Here is an 18319-nt window from a genome sequence, read left to right as displayed (position 1 = left end):
CAGTATCATTGATGAAGGTACATGCAACGGAAAAGCAGAATACAAGGACGCGACCAGAAAAAAACTATGTGTAAATCCCATTGCCTCAAAGCAGAAAAACTCGGAACAACACAACACATGCATGGAAACTCTGTCGAACATCACAAAAACACAGAAGGCAACCACAAAAAGCATAATACAAACCATGAAGTGGTGGCAGAGTAGTCAGATACACATAGAAAAGACATAAATGTCCAAGCATTAACTGAATCGGATGAGCAAAATGTCAGTACTAGAGGACATGTCCTCGAAAATTCTACATCAGCACATATGAATTTGGTCCTTTATCCATGTCACATCGATAACGAGCAATGTAGGTACCCATGGCTTTAAGGGGGATGGAAAAAACTGGGGTTGTCCCTCAAAGGAGCCTGGACAACATAATTAAGGGCATGTCCCAAAAACCTCAGACATTAATCTGGTCTTAGCAGATTGGGCTACAGCACTAGCATTTTCCTGTCACTGCCATTGCACCCAGATACATGAGACAACAAGGAACATGATACCTACTACAACTCTGGACTACTGGCCTTGGCAATGTCTGTCAGTTGCATAAGATAAGGAAGCTGCAACTATGGCTTGCATCTAAAGTTGTACAATCTTACACTTAAAAGCCAGACTACACCACAAGGATGATGCTGCTCATGAGTCTCCAAAGGAGTGATTTCCCGAGACAAAACTAATCCACAATTGATTACACTTCCCCACAACGCTCACCTGGCATGACGTCATGCGTAACTACTCCACCAGTGGGAAGTGAGGCGTGTGACCATGCGCACATCAATGTGCCTGCTGGCTATGCATTTCAGCAGAAAGGACAGACCGCCTGTAGGGCAAAAAACAGAGCATGAAAGAGACCCGTACCGAGGCACACTCAGAAAAAGGGATGGTGCACTGCACCGGTGAGAACCGTCCCACTGAAAGGCCTGTATGTACACCAACAGCATGTGCGACTGATGACTTACTGACATGAAAGCAAAGGCAAAATTCATGTCACCTCAATTCAAATGTGGCAAACATGAACAGCTAAGTTATGCTGTGTGCAGAACATGCTGACAAAAGTGACCTAAATCCGAAAGGTGACTCGATAGCAACAGAAGGCTACCGTGCCATGGACAAGCCCAGCCAGCCCCCCCCCACTCCCCGGAAGGTGAAGCCTCGGATGCACAGTCCCTGGTCTGTCCAGGTGAGGAGGGCCTACATGGCCCCTCCTGCGTGCACAGGCCAGGCATTATGCATATGGTAACAGTTGCACAACGTGTTCTTTCTGTGCCAATGTTCTGCTAACTCCCCCAAAAGTGATTGTGGATAGTCAATCGTGGCCTCACATTCCCACAGCTAAAGCATAGTACCATGAGTGTGCATGTTAATGTTATTGGCACTTATAGAGCGCAACTGCTACCCGAAGGTGTCCTGGCGCTGTATGTGATGTCCTGCAGTGGCCTGAGCATGGGTGGGTTCAGCTGGTCTTTAATGCGTGAATAACCATGTTTTCAAGGCCTTCCTAAAATCCAGAAGTTTTGTTGTGCATCTGAGATGTAAAGGGAGGTCATTCCACGCTTTGGCTGCTCCCACTAGAAACCTTCGTCCAACCCAATTGACTTTTTTCGCAACAGGAACTAAGACCAGTTTTGCTTCTGATGACGGCAATGTTCTTCTCGGTATATACCAGCAAAGCTGCACAATGGGCCTCTGTTTGGACAAGTAGTCGCTCCCACACCAGCCCGAAGACCTTCGGATACCAGGTGTCTTGACCAACTCGCGCGATTCAGCCAATGCTGAACACGACTCGCCCACTATTTCCAAGGTGAACTGAGACACAGAGTATTGATAGCGTCTGATACTGAAGGCCATTGCACACTTTTATCATATTTGTGGGCTCTGGCCTTGTCCCTTCCTCCCATGCTTTACCGGGAGTACCTCCGGACGTCAGTCCTTCAATTAGCACTCTGCATTTCGCTCTTTCTGGTCATAAGTTTGGCTGTACAGCTGAGCGCAGGTTCTGAGATTGCTCTCACTCCATTTCTGACCATCCAGTGTGGCAGGCAGAGCCCAGTCACTTGCAACTGTACCGTGCCCGCATGCAGCTTCTCTTTGGATGTGTCCCACTGGCTGTGCTGGGCATCAGTTATAGGCTAACGTTCGGCCATACATATTTCACCTGCGTGCAACCCGTCTTCTCCTGCAGAAGATGTCTGTTTGAGGGGGCCATGGATGTCTGCCTTTCAGTAACATCCCTTGCTGAACTGGATCATGAGCTGTGGATGACTCCTTTGGTGGTCCACATGCAAGACTGCTTTGGTGAGACACGTTTATGGGATGCCTTACAATGTGCCAGACAGGCTGACAGCTGCGTCTGTGCGTCTGCGCAATGGCACCTGTGCAATGCCTACATCGAACCTCTCCCAGTTTGCGATGGGATGCACCTTGCAACCTCGTGGTGCGAGGAGCACATCTGTTCCTTCATTCTGCTGGAATGGATAGCGGTCCTCTTCGCTGAAGATGAACTGGATCGTCTCTTGGAACTGATTGCCTTCGAAGCTGCCTGTGCCTTCTTGGATTCGTAACTACTTCACAGCAAGCGGAACTGTCGGTGACTAATGCAATCATCGTTTCCCTTCTTCACGCCTCTTGACAGGGATTGGCAACCAGCTCTCAGACTTTGGACCTGTCTGCATTGGCTTGGACTGTGCTGTGCTCTGCGGTCTGTTTATCTTAGTACCACAGACCGGAGCAAGGGAAGGCTGTCAGTTGACCGTCGTGGACATTGTCGTCTGGCTTTCATGATGTAGCTGTAGCGCACAGAGAGTACATGGCGTTGTTGTTTTGCAAGTACACAGGGCTCGAGTCGGGGGTGCACGAAGGTACACGGCGCCCCCCTTTTTGCACGGGGTGGAAGCCGTCCCCCCTGCCAGGACGTTGGTCTCCACATGGAAATGCTTAACTTGTCCCGCTGTACCCTCCAGATACCTGGGAACGTTCAGCAGCACCTGCACGTTGACTGCTGTCCATTCACAGAAGCAATGTGCAGGCAGCGAGTGAGCCTTTTCTCACTTCCAGCCTGGCCGAGGTAAAGGGGCCATCCGGCCTCCTTTTGTTTGTACATGCTGACTGGGCCCAGCCTTGGACCTTACATTTAGATGTAGATGCCACAGAGGGAAACATATGCACATAGCTTTCCGGCTCTTCACAGGTACCTAGGGCAGGCATGCTTTTGCTGTTGTACAGTCCCTGAATATCAATGTAGACACTGTTAGACTGTTAGGTCTGTCCCAGTATTTGCACATATCATGGTATTCGCACTATTTAGCTTCTTTCATAGCGCTACGTCGGGGCGTTGTGAGGTCAATTTCATTTTGTCTTACTTGGTCAGTTTGTCCACTTCATTGTTTAGGAGTTGTGCACTGCAGGTACCTTCGTACATGTCTGTCACATGAGAGATGTCCGCAGAGCTTGTTCACTGCACGGTCCAGGAGTACTGTCTGAACATTCTGGCCATGGTCGTCAAAGCCTGTCCCTTGTCATTCTGTTCTGTTCAGGCCAGAGTACCCCAAATCAGCAAAGTCTCACAGCTGCTAGAGGACATGGATCCCCTTTGATTGACATGGGAATGCGGGCCAGATGCCCCACACTTGGAGGGTCATCCACCCATTGATGAGTGCGACACAGCCAATGTTGTGTAATCTCACCATGTATTGTCTGGGTACTGGGTTCTGCTGACAAAGGCCGTAGACTAGGGACATCCCATATGACTCCTTCCTGCAAAGGGTGGGGGGGATATGCTTGTGGTTCGACGTCCAGAGGGGTCATTGATGCCACATCTTGCTTCTTGTGAAATGGATATGTCACTGTGGTTACTGGTTAAGTACTCATACATTAACAACTGGTTGTGGCATGTATTTCGGATGCTTTGACACTGTGATTTGGAAACGTTTCTTGTCTTCTAATTGTCTGTTTGTGTACATGCGCTTGGATAGCTCAGAGTGAGTACAGGAGCAAGTGAGGCAGTATGGCAGTGGTGTTCTGTGCATAGTGGTGCTTCTGGGTGCTCAGTCCCTGCTTGCATGTGTCTTCAAATCCGGCGCATAGTCCAGTATGTGTACGGAATCTCAGGCAAATTTGTCTGAGTATGTGAGACGACAGCAAGGAAAACAGACACAGTCATGGTAGCTCATTGTTGCATCACTCAACGGAAGTAGTTGACAATGAGCTGTAGATGCTGGTCAAGGCCTTCTTCCTCACCACTGTCATCGTCACTAGGCATGTGTGGGTGATGTTGCTCGTCCACCAGATGTAGTGGTCATGTGCCGACCCCAGATACTCTGCACACACGTGTGCAATGATCTGTTCCACCTGTCAGACCACTGGCACGTTGATGGGGTGGTAGTTTTGGTTCCTAGAGACGGGTTCACTCGCCTGTAGTGGTACGAGGCCAATGTGTGTGCCATCGATGGCTGCCACCAACATTTGAGATGCCTCCCAGGCAGGGCCAGCTCCAGGAATCTTTACTTGTGTGGTTGAACGATGCATTTGGGTGGTCCACTGCATGCCCGAGTTGTCACTTATGTCTCTCGTCGGGCCTGCTTCAGGGCCCCACTTTGTCTCTCCTCATTTTCACAAGGGCCAGGGAGACACATTCTTTCCTTCCAGATTCTCTTGCTAGATGTTGTCACTCTCAAGAAGTGTGTTTTTCCTTGGAAGGTCCTCCTGATGGGAGGAGGAGGTTTCCTGAGGTGTGAGTATCAGGCAACTGACACTCCTCATGCTCTCACTCATGCCCTCCTCCTCAGAATCCGTCTCTGCCACCCTCGTCCATCGCCCCTCATCTCTCCATGTAATGTGCATTTTATTTGTTGTATGGCGCTACTGATATGAGTGTGGGGTGTAACAGTGCTTTACATCACGCACACATTGTACAGAGTCAATCAGTCATGCAAGTATGTAAGTACATCAGTCAACAAGGAATGTCGCGTGAGCCAATGAGGATTTCAAGTTGTGGTAATCACATGTCATCCATACTGGTGGGCAGAATTTTTGTGGCGTTTGGTCTGGAGAAGCACTGACTGACGTGTGTGGGGACATTTACAGGCAGTGGCAGCTAGGCATGCTGCATGCCACACCAGTACGTGTGTTGGGTGTGCTAGGGATTACAAGTATGTCTGATTTGCAGACAGTGGACACCTATGATTGTCTGCCTACGCCACTGACCCTTCATAATTTGACCCCTGGCCAAGAGACGCCAGTCAGATGTCAAGGGATATTCAAGCGTGGTTCACAGGTTAGATGTTTCATTACACAACATTGGTACGGTGCGGGAGACCTTTGTCCTTTTTTACTACTGCCCTCATTTCAGTCCATGCCGGCCACTAGGCATGGGGATGTATGTAATTTCACTCTCCTTTCCTTGGACATTCCATGTGTGTGAAGACTTGGCTCACGGGTCCCACTCTCTCATCCCTTCACAGTGTAGTGACCAGCTGGTCACTGTTCTAGTTGTTCTGATGTGCCAGCCACTCCCAGAGAGCTAACTTACCCCCCTCGCCCCACAGCCACCCAGCACAGGCGTCACTGGACATGTGACCCTGCCAACAAACGGGTCCCTACGCACGTGCCCTGGGCCAGTTCTCCTATGCATGTACGGTGTCTGTGTGGTTACTCGATATGCATGGGGCCCTCGTGCCCCACAACATTACACATGGGGTGCACCAGTCACTTTGGGAAAATGAGTTGTGATGTGTTATATAATAGTCAGTGCGCAGATGCAAATGCAGTATGTGTTCGCATGCGTGGTAGCTGGCATTCGCAACGATGACATGCATTGACCACACTTGAAAGTTGCAGGGTTGCTTTCGCAGCTACCGTGCCATCAGGGTGTGGCACACACAATGCGGATGAGCCATCAGCCAATGGGTGCCTTCGGCGTCCATGTTTTGGTGTTGCGGTGTGTGCGCTCTGCAACTGTGAGGCTCGTCATTGGTTCCAATTACCTTCGGGGGCACCGAGGGTCACTCATGGGGATTGGGTGAGCCTCGCACTTTGCATTTGGCAGCTTGCCACATTCATAGCGTTGCCGCCACGCTTGCTGGGAGTTGTAGTTGTTCAGGGGTTGCATACTTGGAGATGTTTGGTCGTACCTCTGCTGTTGAGCGCGGCGGTGTCTTGTCTGCCGGAGGTGCAGCCGGTAGTGCAGCGGGAAGGCCTGTGGCGCAGGATCCATGGTGGGTCCATGGGTTTAGATGGGTACTGTATCGGCTCTTCCTCTCCGATGTTGTATTTCCGCCATCCGCAACGTGGTGGTTTTTACGCGGTGGTGGGAAGGGCTGTCTGCAACATCGTGATTTGCTTGGTGGACGGAACGTGTTTCCGCACACTGGTGCTGCCCTGTTGGCTCATCTGCCACCCTTGCGTACGCTAGAAACGTGCGGAGCCTGACAGACGCCGGTGGACGGAAAATGGCCTCTGTGGGTCCATTGTAATTTGTTGGTCGCAATGTCCGCACCTTGGGCTGATCACATGACAGTTTTCCGCCACCGCCAACTGCAAGGATGGCCTTCCATCTGTCATCATAATAGGCCCCTAAGTGCTTATGAGGTTCTTAGCACAGTTCATTGGGTCCTGGTGATCCACATGAACGTAAGTCTCATGTTACAGCTGCAATCTCAGTAGCTATTATGGGTTCATCAAGGTAAGTTGTTCCTATTATATCACTGATGTTTAAAGTTGTTTTCGGATATTCTTACGCTGAATACCCTTGGGTTCACATTGTAGATAAAATCTTAATATTTCAACAAACATAGAGTAAAAGCAGTAAACAAAATGTACAAGTTTGTAGAGGTGATAATACTTCAAGATGGGGCACAAAATATTCCAGTGGAGAGCCATTGAAGAGAAGATAACAAGGAGGAAAGAATCTGGTCAAATTCCAAAGAAATAAGTATGCCATAAAGACGGTATTTATAAGAAAATGGGTTATTAGTTGGGTAGGGTGTGAGTGCTGCCCAAGTAATAAGTCCCAAAATCCTGTTGGGTCAAACAGTTTTCCTTAAATTAAGCCTGTCTCAACACCGGTAGCTATGGCACAGCATAGACAGGCTTAACTTAGGAAAATGTGTCCGGTACTTAGCAACACTAAAACAGTCAAAAGGCAATACAAACACAATCAATTTATAAAAATAATTACAATTTAATATGAAAAATTACCAAAATGGCCAAAATCCAATAAGATGGCCCGGGAATATGAATTTTTCAAAGACAATAAGTGCTCAGGAAAAGTAAAGCACCAACGGCGATGAAGCAGAGGTTAAATGCACCAATCAGGTTGTCTGGGTCAACGTATTTACCTTCAAACATAGTTTTTTTATGTGGAAGACAAAATTCTCCAGTAGGGCAAGGATGAAGTCCCTTCGAATCTGAATAGCCACTGGATGAGGTCCCACTGACATATTGGCTTTAACATGAAAAGCTCTAAGTGGGAAAATTCAGCTTTCGTGGTTGCCAAAGTCCTCTCATCAAGTGGTTACTGTTCGTGCCTTCGCTCGGTCAAAACTTCTACTTTCAGAATTAGTCCCTTTTTTTGGAGCTAAAAATCTTCCAATGGGGCAAGCCTGAATCTGTGTTAGATGAAGTACTCTCAAAATTGGACACCTTTGCTGTGAAGTGTTCTGAAGGGGGTGAGGTGCTACTTTTGTTCAGTTCACTAGTCATTCGGTGGAGGTTTTCTACGATATACTCCCTAACTAATGGGCAAAAAGTTCCCAAGTTCAGACCTTCATAAGTGTGCAGGACATCTGTTTGCCTCACTGCAAACTATCCCCAAGTAAACCATTCTCAGTAAAAACTAAGACAGCAAACTCTTTCTGCTCCTGGAGGGAGCTTATGGCACACGTAGTGGTGTGCTCTAGGTCCCCTCCAACTCAACCACTCTAAACTGGTTCCGGGGCCAGCTACCTCCTACCTTGAGATAAAAGCTAGGAGGCTAAAGTGAGTTTTGTGATCAAAAACCCCTCTTCTGCAGGCCTTTATTATTGTTTACCTATAGAAATACAGGTCTCCCCTTAGATTCCTTTAAGTTAGTGAAGTTCCTGGACACTCCTGTACTCCCCTGTGTGGGCTAAGATGGGTCACATTCCTCCCCCGAGCCTTCTTCCCAGGCCAACACCATTGTCTGTGCTCTAAAAGTAGTATTTCACACCTCATCAAAGCAGCACTTATAGGCCAGAAGGAGGCAGGTCAATGCTAGTTAGCTTGCAAGGGCTTTGGGCAGGAAACGTATAACTTTTTATTTAGCTTTTCCTGTATATTTATCAAAAATACAACTTCACCATTGATTTTGATTTTTAATAAATATTAAACACCTTGGTTCAACCATCTCTGTTCCATATTCCAAACCAAATCTTTGTGATGAACACATTAAACTGTACTTTGACTTTTTCTTCTCAGAACCAGCTACAGTCCTAACAGTGAAAATAACTTTTGGGGGCTAGTTTACCGCAGGGACATGCAACAATTAAATTATTACATGTTTCACTTTTAACTATTATGCAGCTGACCTTGTGGGCCACAGGTTTACTTAGAGGTGATTTACTTAATAGTTTCCCTCTTGTCAAAAGCTTTATTTTGATAGATCTGCCTGAAGGTTTAAAACTACTGGAGTCAGGCTGCATGTGTTGTCCTGAAGCAATGTTTTACTTGTCAGCCTAGTAAATTGGACAATAAGTACTGCCAGTGTGACATTTAACTTTGTATGCCATAAGTGTATTTTCTTGCAACATATGCTATGGCCTTACCGGAAAGTTAAAAAAGGCAATTGGGATTAGCCAATTTTACCATATTTTAGGGGTCAGAATACATGAACTGGGGAACCAGCAGGAACAGTCCACAAAATATGGGGTTGACCATGCAAAAAGAGGCACAGTATTCAAGGTAGTTATGAGAAAATCATTAAGTTTCAGATATAGTTGTTCTGCCCTTTCCATGATGGCTGATTGGCTCCGCTAAGTCAGGCAACATGTACTTCTATGGTCTTAGTATTTCTCAAGGAATAATTTGCATTTAGAAAATGTTCCTACTGAGGAGCTTCCCTTTCCAAAAGTTCCCTAGTGTGCCTTAGTGAGGTTGTTTTTCCCCCACATCATATTAGAATGCAGTTGTAGTAAATCTCTTTACGATTTTTGAAGTCCTAACAGTCTGTGCCGAATCTGTGATCAACCCCCAACAGATACTGTGCATAAATTATCTGGACCTAGAAGTAAGATTTCGATGGCTGAAGTTTTTCTCCTCTTGTCTTGGGGGACAGCCTACCCATTCCAATAGGTAACACAGTGGCCATGTTCTATTTCAACAGAGAGGGACCTGGTCTAGTTATCATTGCCAGTTCAGCTGCGGTGCTGACTGGGTGTTTTAAAATGACCTCTTTCCTATGACCTTCTACTTGCAGGGGGCAAACCAATATGCCAGTTGACACGATCAGGTTATACAGTGCTCCCACGAATGTGTATGAATCAGCAGGGTCTCGATTTACTCCTAACCTTTCTGATGCACAAACAATTCAGTTCTGTGGCATCTTATGATAGTGCCCTGTTGACAAGGAAACCAACCTTCTCAGGCACTGTCACAGTAGCAAGTAGGATTTCAAAACTTCGAGGTCTTTCTCAAAAATATATCTTTTCAGTTTTCCGTAAGAATGGAGAGGCGTTGCATAACACTGCCCTCTTTTATAACAGAGGTTCTGAAATAATTTATTCTACATCAGAAACTAATTCTTACTGTCTATTAACTGAGAACTATATTAACAAATATCAAAAGAGGTGAAAAATATTTTATTATGTTTGGTGGAATTGAACTACTCAATAAAGCTACAAAGACATCTACTGTCAACTGGATAGTCTTGTGCATCTCTAAATACTATGACACGAGAGGATATCATCTTCCTTTGAGGTATCATGTTCATCCTTCCAGAGGTAAGCCTACATCAGTGATTTCCCAAAAGGGTGTACGCATTGTAGAGACTTACAAGACAGCCATGTGGGCTACTCCCCATGCTTTTTGTAAGCATTACTCACTATGCATTTTCCCTTAAAGATGGAGCCTTTGCCCAGGCACCTCTGATGAAAGCTGGTCTGGATACTTGTGTGTGCCATCCTTCAACTCACTTGGGTGTGTGTTGTTCTGAAGTGTAGAGGCACTAATCCTTCAAGTGTTCAAGACATGAGGTCACAAAAGATCCGTTGCTGTTCAATTTCATGTGTATGGCGGTGAAATCATTGTTCTTTACATGCGCAAATGGCATGGTGGATGTTCAAGGATTATCCAGGGATAAAGCAGGCCATACCCAACTGCTGAAGATCTATGTTTCATTAGCAGCATTTTTACTGGTAATTGTATTTTTAATGCTTTAGGCTATCATGAGATTGTTTGGGTTGAGTACATGTTCTTTACTTTGACAAAATAGCTTATGGTAAGTGTGCAGCTCATATGAGCGGTTTGTATGGCTATGTATGAGTTGCTGTTATGCTTGTATAATTACCTTCCAGTCTCCTGAGTTGCATTTAAATTCCTTCATCAGAGCCATACTAAGAAGGCAGATTGAGGTGTGGTGCTGGCCAGTGGCTTCTTAGTTAAGTTGTTTCCTCAAGCTCAGATTTGGTAGAATTTCCACTGTGCATCATTTGGTGGATTTCTTACTCGAAACAAGGCAAGGTCTAATATGATGTTTTCTAGTAGTCCACTGCAACATCCTGATGAGGTGTCTGCCGGCACATTGGTGAGATGTTGGCGGAATTGGTAGATGGCCTCTATGGTAGGGTATTTCACAAAAGCCTTCTCTAGAGAAGGGAGATGGACTGCCAGGGTGACAGACTCTGCCAACGTTTGCGCTGACATCTGTTACAACCACATCTTAATGAGGTCTTTATTTATATTCTTTGACAATTTGATTATGCTGAGAATGATACAAAACTGGTTTGTTGTGGTGTAATAGAATTTATAGGCTGAGGAAGCCGAATCCGGTGGAGTGGCATTATTTCCCTGATGCACAGTACATGGAAAATATTTTTATTTTTTTTAACAGTTTTGGGTTTCACCATGCTGTTGCTCAATGACAGATGCAAAAAGAACAAATGATGGAGGAATGCCGAAGAATCTCAAACACGTACCCACAGTATAGAGATCTGGGCCAAATCCCATCGTTTTTTTAGCTCATCATGCCATTTCAGTTTGACAGGGCATTTTTGCTTTGTGTGGACTGTTTTTAGGTTCGTTTTTTCTTGTGCTGTTACTCATGGCTTGTTTGTGTATATTCTTTAGCCTCAGTTATCTGCCTGCCTGTGTTCTAGTCGTATTTTGGCTGCACCAATACTCACTTTATGAGCTATCATGCTCAGCCTGATGGAGGCTACTAACAGAGCCTTAATCAGTCAGAGCAGTGCTCAGGGACATCATGCTGCTCACAAGATAAGTACACATTTATCTTCTCTTGACCTTTACTACTTTAAGTATGAATTTATCTGTTTTGGACTTATACTAGTTCTGGATTTTTCTGTCCAGTTTTAAGGTTGGCTGACGACTGGTTGTGTCTTACCCCCTTTTATCTTTCTTTTAATTCTATTAATGTCTATTTACAGACTGACTCCTGCCTTAATTCGCACATCGCGCTAATGCCTATTTGCAGACTGACTCCTGCCTCAATTCGCACATCGCGCTAGATAGGGTTTACAGTTTCCTTTTTACAACTCGCGTACCATCCTCGCAATGCCTTAGACTGTCCTCGGAGGCAGACTCTCACCGTGTTTTTTCCTCACACCCAATTCCCCCCCCCCCTCTCTCCCCTGCCTCTGCGCTTTAACATCGAGGAAAGCTTCATCAAAGAAAACTCAACCGGACCGGCATTTTTCAAACGCCGGTCCCGCTTTGAACTCCACCGAAGAAAGCTGCACGGGACCGGCGTCTTTCAGATGCTGGTCCCGTGCTGAATCTCACGCCGCTTCTTCGGTCTCCGTGGCGACTCCGCGGCTTCACCCGAGGCTGGGGAGGCCGCGCAGGGTTACCATGGAGACGCCTCTCGGTGAAGCTCTGCCGGCGAGATTTCTAAATACCGAGTAAAGCTAATTAAAACACTAAATCTTACCGGTTTTTTCAGCGAATCGCTCTAATTTCCTCTTGGATAAAATAAATTTCATAAAAAAAAAAAAAAAAAAAAAAAAAGACACTAAGGTAGGACAATATCTCCCGGGTCCTAACCAGATTCAGTGAAAGAAAAGAAGGACTCTAACCCCATTCCTACCAATAGAGAAAGGACTCTCCTATCTAAGTCCATTAAAGGAAAGACCCTTAACACTCCTTTGAGTTGCCATAACAACCTAACAACCATTTTGTCCTTTCTGCTTGGCAGTTGATCTCTCTCAACTATGTCCTCAGATCCTCATCCGAACATGGAGGATAAATTAGAGGGGCTTATCAACAAAGCCTTGGATAAGGTTATGGAATCCCTAGATGATACAATTAATAAGAAATTAGAAAAAATAACTAAAAAAGGATGGCCATCCACAAGCTCTCAGGAAGAGCCCACTAAGACTGCGACAGCGCAGAGGAAGAGACAACTTAAAATGAATCACCCTGAAGGTACAAAAAAACAGAGGAGCTCCAATCCTACTCTCCTGACTTCACGCTCTGGCGGTGACAATGATTGTGCCTCGGGCACAACAGATGGGCAGTTCAAAGGCCCTAACCTTCCTATCCCTGTCGATAGTGATGATGCTCTAGAGGATGAGATTGACCTCTCTTATTCCTCAGACTTCGATTCTGAAGAGGAAGGCGAAACCAGAGATAGTCTGGGTGAGGCTTCAGGGGCCTCAGGGTCTAAAATGGGAATCCTTGACCCCTTTGGGGAATATATGTTTGACCCCCTCCTCATCAAACATCCTCTTTCTCCGGAATGGGTCCCCTCCCAACACATCGGAGAATACCTGTCCTTCTGGCTTCGTAAAGAAATACCCAAAGAAGTCAGATCTAGACTTAGATCCGAGTGTCCTCGCCCTTCCCTACCGGATAAAATTACCGCAACTCCTGATCTGGACAGCAAGGTAGTGGCATTCATTGCCAAAACCGGTAGAGATCCGAGAAAAGGCCTTGATAAAGGTCTTAAGTCTTGCCAAGACAGACTGCTTGACATTACGGGTCCACTCACCAAAATGTTCGAAATAGCCGAAGGGGCATATTTGAATAATAATCCCATAGACCCAAAAGAGCTGCGTCAATGGGCGCAAAGGGCGATTTGCCTCTTGGGCAATGCTAATACTGCACTTTCCAACGAAAGACGAAAGAGTGTTTTATTGAAAATCGACCCAAAGCTAGTCGAACTGGCTAACAAGGAAGGGGGAGCTTCCTCTCAAGGCCTTCTCTTCGGAGAGGAATTTATTAAAGATATGGCGAAGTATGTTGGAGTCTTCAACTCCATTCAAAAGTCCCAAAAGGACATTAAGAGAGTCTTTAACAACAGAGTTTTTACCCGGGCCGGGAGGATGCGGGGTCGATTCCCCGGCCGTGGAAATTTTTCATCCAGACCCTTCGCTGGACGAGGAGGGAGATTCCCTCAATCTGGCTACACATCCCAGTCCTCCTTCTTTCCCCAGAGGCAAAGATTTCGTGGAAGAGGCTTCAGAGGGGAAAGAAAGCCCAATGGTTTCTCAACAGGTAAGTCCACCCAAAGACCCTTCAGATATCCCTATAAAGGTGGGAGGGAGACTAGCCCTTTTCTCTGGAAACTGGAGCATGGTGACTCAAGATCCTTGGGTTTTAGACACTGTAAGAGGGTTCAAGATAGATTTCATAGACTTTCCTATTCAAGAGAGACCCCCACGAAAAATACTTTTCTTGGAGAGAGACTCCGAATTGGTCTCCCAAGAAGTAAAAGACCTTTTTGCAAAAGGTGCTATCCGGGTAGCTCAGGAAATAGGATTTGTAAGCAATGTCTTTCTAGTAGAAAAGAAGGACAAAAAGATGAGACCTGTCATAAACCTAAAAGACCTGAACCAATGGGTCCTTTACCGCCATTTTAAAATGGAAGGAGTCTACCTTCTCAGAGATATCTTAAGAAAAGGGGATTGGCTTACCCGTTTAGACCTGAAGGATGCTTATTTAACCATCCCAATTTGGCCACCGCATCAGAAATTTCTCCAATTCTTTTGGGAAGGAACTCTGTGGCAGTTTTGCAGCCTCCCCTTCGGCCTTTCATCGGCCCCTTGGTGTTTCACCAAGGTTCTTCGTCCCATAGCGGGTTGGCTGAGAAGCAAGGGAGTAAGATTAATTATATATCTGGACGACATTTTAATAATGGCTCAGTCCAGGGAAGTTGCTTCACAACATACAAACCTTGCCATAGAACTTTTAGAACACCTAGGTTTCGTTATAAACACCAAGAAATCTATGACAACTCCATCCCAAGATACTCAGTTCCTGGGATTCTCAGTAAACACAGTCGAGGCAGTATTAAAATTACCAGGGGAAAAACTCAGGAAACTCAGGAAGGAGTTAAGAAGAGTTCTAAAGATGCACTCGTTTCCTTTAAGGACTTTAGCAAGGATTTTGGGTCTGCTGTCTTCGACTATCCAAGCCATTTACCCGGGCCCACTTTATTACCGAGCCCTCCAGAGACTCAAGGCGAAAGCCCTCGGGAGGAATTCATCCTATTCCCAATTTGTTTGCCTAGATTCGGACTCAAGGAAAGAAATACTCTGGTGGTTGAGGAATGCAGAGGCCTGGAACGGCAGAGCAATCTTTGGGGAAGAACCGGACTTAGTAATAGACTCGGATGCGAGCCTTCAAGGTTGGGGTGCCACATGTGGCAACTCTTCAACAGGGGGACTTTGGACTCCAAAGGAGAAGGAACTTCACATCAACTGCCTGGAACTTCTGGCAGGCTCCTTTGCAATCCAGAGTTTTACCAAGGGTCTGATGAAATGCTCTGTCATGCTTCGCATGGACAACATTTCTGCCGTGAGATACGTGAACAAGATGGGAGGCCCACATTCCAAAGGCCTCTCCGATCTGGCCAAGAATTTCTGGGCTTACTGCCTCAGCAAGGGCATTTCAGTCATTGCCGAACATATTCCAGGTTTGAACAATGGGGTTGCAGACTGGTTCTCGAGGAATCTCATAGATTCGAGCAACTGGAAACTGAACAGGGATGTTTTTCTAACCATCCAGTCGTTATGGGGTCCCTTTGGAATAGACCTCTTTGCGGACAGAGTCAACACTCAACTCCCCAATTTTTTCAGCTGGAGACCGGACCCGATGGCCTTGGGGATAGACGCCTTCTTTCAAGACTGGCTTGGTCTGAGACCTTATGCTTTCCCGCCCTTTGCCATGCTTCCACGCCTTCTCCTTCAAATTCAGAGAAACAAAGAAATAGTGGTAGTAATAACCCCCCTCTGGAGATCCCAGGCTTGGTTCCCCATCCTGTTGGAAATGAGTGTGGATTTTCCAATTCTCATTCCTACCTTCGACGAAATTATCACAGATCCTCAGGGCGCGTGTCACCCCCTAGTTCTTCAGGGACTCATGTCTCTGATGGCATGGAAGATTTCAGGAGACAATGGCAGCTCCCGGGACTTTCGGAGAGCGCTTTCAAACTCATGTCTGAATCCTGGGCACCTGGAACTAGGAAAGCCTATAGATTGGCTTGGCGTAAATGGGTTTGTTGGTGCCTTCGACGGAATTACGATCCCATTTCAACTGATATAGTTCAAGTTCTCAATTTTTTGGCTGAAATCTTTGCCTCAGGTCTGGCTTATCGAACCGTTAATGTCTATAGATCGGCCATCGCAGCAGGTCACTGCTTGATAGATGGTTCCTCAGTAGGTCAGAACTTGCTAACTAAAAAACTTATGAGAAGCATGCGCGTTTTAAATCCACCTTTACCCAAATATTCTAAACTATGGGATGTAAGGGACGTCCTTAGATTAATTGCCGGTTGGGGTGAGAACTCCATCCTCTCACTTAAGAAGCTATCCTATAAACTCACTATTTTACTTTGCCTTGTTTCCTTCAGGCGTACGTCGGATGTTAGAGCCTTGGATATCTCTTCTAGGGCTTATCAACCTGAGGGAGTTTGTTTTTTCCTTAAAAGACGAACTAAAACTATGTCCTCTTCTGTCTTCTATCCCTTCTTTCCCCAGAATGAAGGTTTATGTGTGGTGAAGTGTTTGTTGGAGTACGAAAAGAGAACCTTAAATTTAAGGGGTTGTGCGGATCAATTATTAATTTCTCACAGGTTTCCACATAGAGCAGTTTCCTCTCCCACTTTAGCCAGATGGGTTAAGGATGTTATGAAAGAAGCTGGGATTGATATCTCTGTTTTTGGTGCTCACTCCCTTAGAGGAGCCTCAGCTTCAAAAGCTTTTATCTTGGGTGGTGGCCTCCAAGATATCCTTAAGGCTGCCGATTGGTCAAATGAATGCATTTTCAAAAGATGTTATTTTAAGCCTGTTCCAAATGTTATTGACAATGTTCTGAACTCACTTTGAACTTGCATAATATTGGCCTCCGTGTCATGCCATAAAATTTAGATTTTTCACAGCCTGCTGGGCAGAAAATCTGGATTTTATTAAAGACACGGAGGCTAATATTATCCCTCCTCTACTGTTCCCTCCCTGGGAATATAATTTATTTGTTTCTGTTTTTTCAGATTAGATTGTTCAAGAGATCTTCCGGTTGCCTTCATTAAAGTTTCTTCAAGGAGTTTATAAAAGTTGCTATCTTCAAGGAGTTTACGAAGTTGCTATCTTGTTCGCCGCACAAAGAAGGGAGATGTCTGCGTTGTCATGGACTGTATATCCTATTGGAATGTTTTTGAAGTTCTAGATCTCTTCATTGTTGCTGCTGTGAGCTGCGCAATAAAGGAGATTTGCATAATATTAGCCTCCGTGTCTTTAATAAAATCCAGATTTTCTGCCCAGCAGGCTGTGAAAAATCTAAATTGTCTCCTGTATAGCTGTGAGTTGTGGCCGATTATAATCTTGGAAATTAGGCTTTGAGAACAGTCTGACAAAGCTAAATATTAACCAACAGAGGCCAAGCCGTTCTTTTCAGAATGTAGGAGAATCTGAGGTTCAAGGTTCTAAGTATAAATGTTACTTCCTTTCATGTATTCCAATATTGTTACATCCTCTGGGAGCAATCTTCTACATCCAAGTCGTTGAATACGTCTTTGTACAGATGTTTGAATACTGGAAGTTGTTCACTAGTTTGTGAATTGAATTAACTCATTTTTGTTTTAGGATGCCGCTATTCCAGACAGGAATGGTTGGAGGCCAGTTCACTATGCCGCGTTCCATGGAAGACTTGGATGTTTGCAGCTGCTGGTTAGATGGGGTGCAAACATAGACGATGTGGATCTCAATGGGAACACTCCAGGTATTGTTCAAAGAAACCACTTTCACTACGGTTAGGGGACAATTATTTCCCCACATACCGTCCACTGATCTTAATATCATATAGTTACCAGTCATATTAAAATCCATAATTTGATAACTATAATGATTTTTACCTTCACTCACTTTTTTACGGGCCCCCACTTAGTTTAGAAGTGCATCCCTGGCGTCAGGTGCATGCCCTCCCTCTAACAAGCCAAGTTTTTAGAGGGCAAGGACTGGTCAATGATGAAGCATGACACCTGGTGGTGTGTGACACCAGTCAGTCACATTTTGTGAGATGCCTACACTCACATTTCAATCATAAATTCATAGTGGTCACTACACTAGGAGCAGCTCTTGTTGTTGTTAACATTTGTTGTTGGAGGCTGCAAGCTCCTAGAACCCTGCGCCTCTAGTTCCCCTCCCCAATCATCAACGTGGGGTTTTCTTGTGTTTATGATTGTTGAAAGAAAGACTCTCCATAAAGTTTTTCCTTTTGGTAGTCCACTGATGAGGAGTTATCGGAAAAACATCCTTAACGAATCCAAATGAGCGATAAAAATGCCATGATTCCATTTACAATTGCATTTCATTTAGATTATAGCTACTTACAAATAGGTTTGTGGAATGCATTCATCAGCTTGTTTAAGCTCTTCACCTTAAGGTCCCAAATGTTTTTTTTTATGTTTAGCCTGGCAAATGCAGTGTTGGGATTCATGACAAATGTATTAGAATGTTCTTCTCATCTGGGTAGGATTTGCAGTAATTTAAATATTAGTGTTTTCTTACGTGATAAATACCGACACCCTGATGCACACTCCTTCACAACCTAAAATGCTTATTATCCAAACCATTGTGTCCTCCATTTTATA

The 18319-nt window shown here is 45.3% G+C and overlaps 1 protein-coding gene across 3 annotated transcripts in view; it reads left to right on the top strand.

The window, feature by feature from the left end:
- ANKRD42 (ankyrin repeat domain 42) overlaps positions 1 to 18319 on the top strand; it is a 394873-nt gene that overhangs the window by 184044 nt on the left and 192510 nt on the right. For all 3 annotated transcript variants that reach the window (XM_085620564.1, XM_085620566.1, XM_085620565.1), the window contains exon 5: positions 17313 to 17448. In XM_085620564.1, coding sequence (XP_085476690.1) covers positions 17313 to 17448 — 136 coding nt within the window. The remainder of the gene's footprint in view (positions 1 to 17312; positions 17449 to 18319) is intronic.

This window comes from Triturus cristatus, chromosome 8 (genome assembly GCF_964204655.1).
Source record: "Triturus cristatus chromosome 8, aTriCri1.1, whole genome shotgun sequence".
In the NCBI taxonomy this organism is placed as follows: Eukaryota; Metazoa; Chordata; class Amphibia; order Caudata; family Salamandridae; genus Triturus; species Triturus cristatus.
Note: the sequence above shows the minus strand (reverse complement) of the source record. Positions and strands in the feature narration are given on the sequence as shown.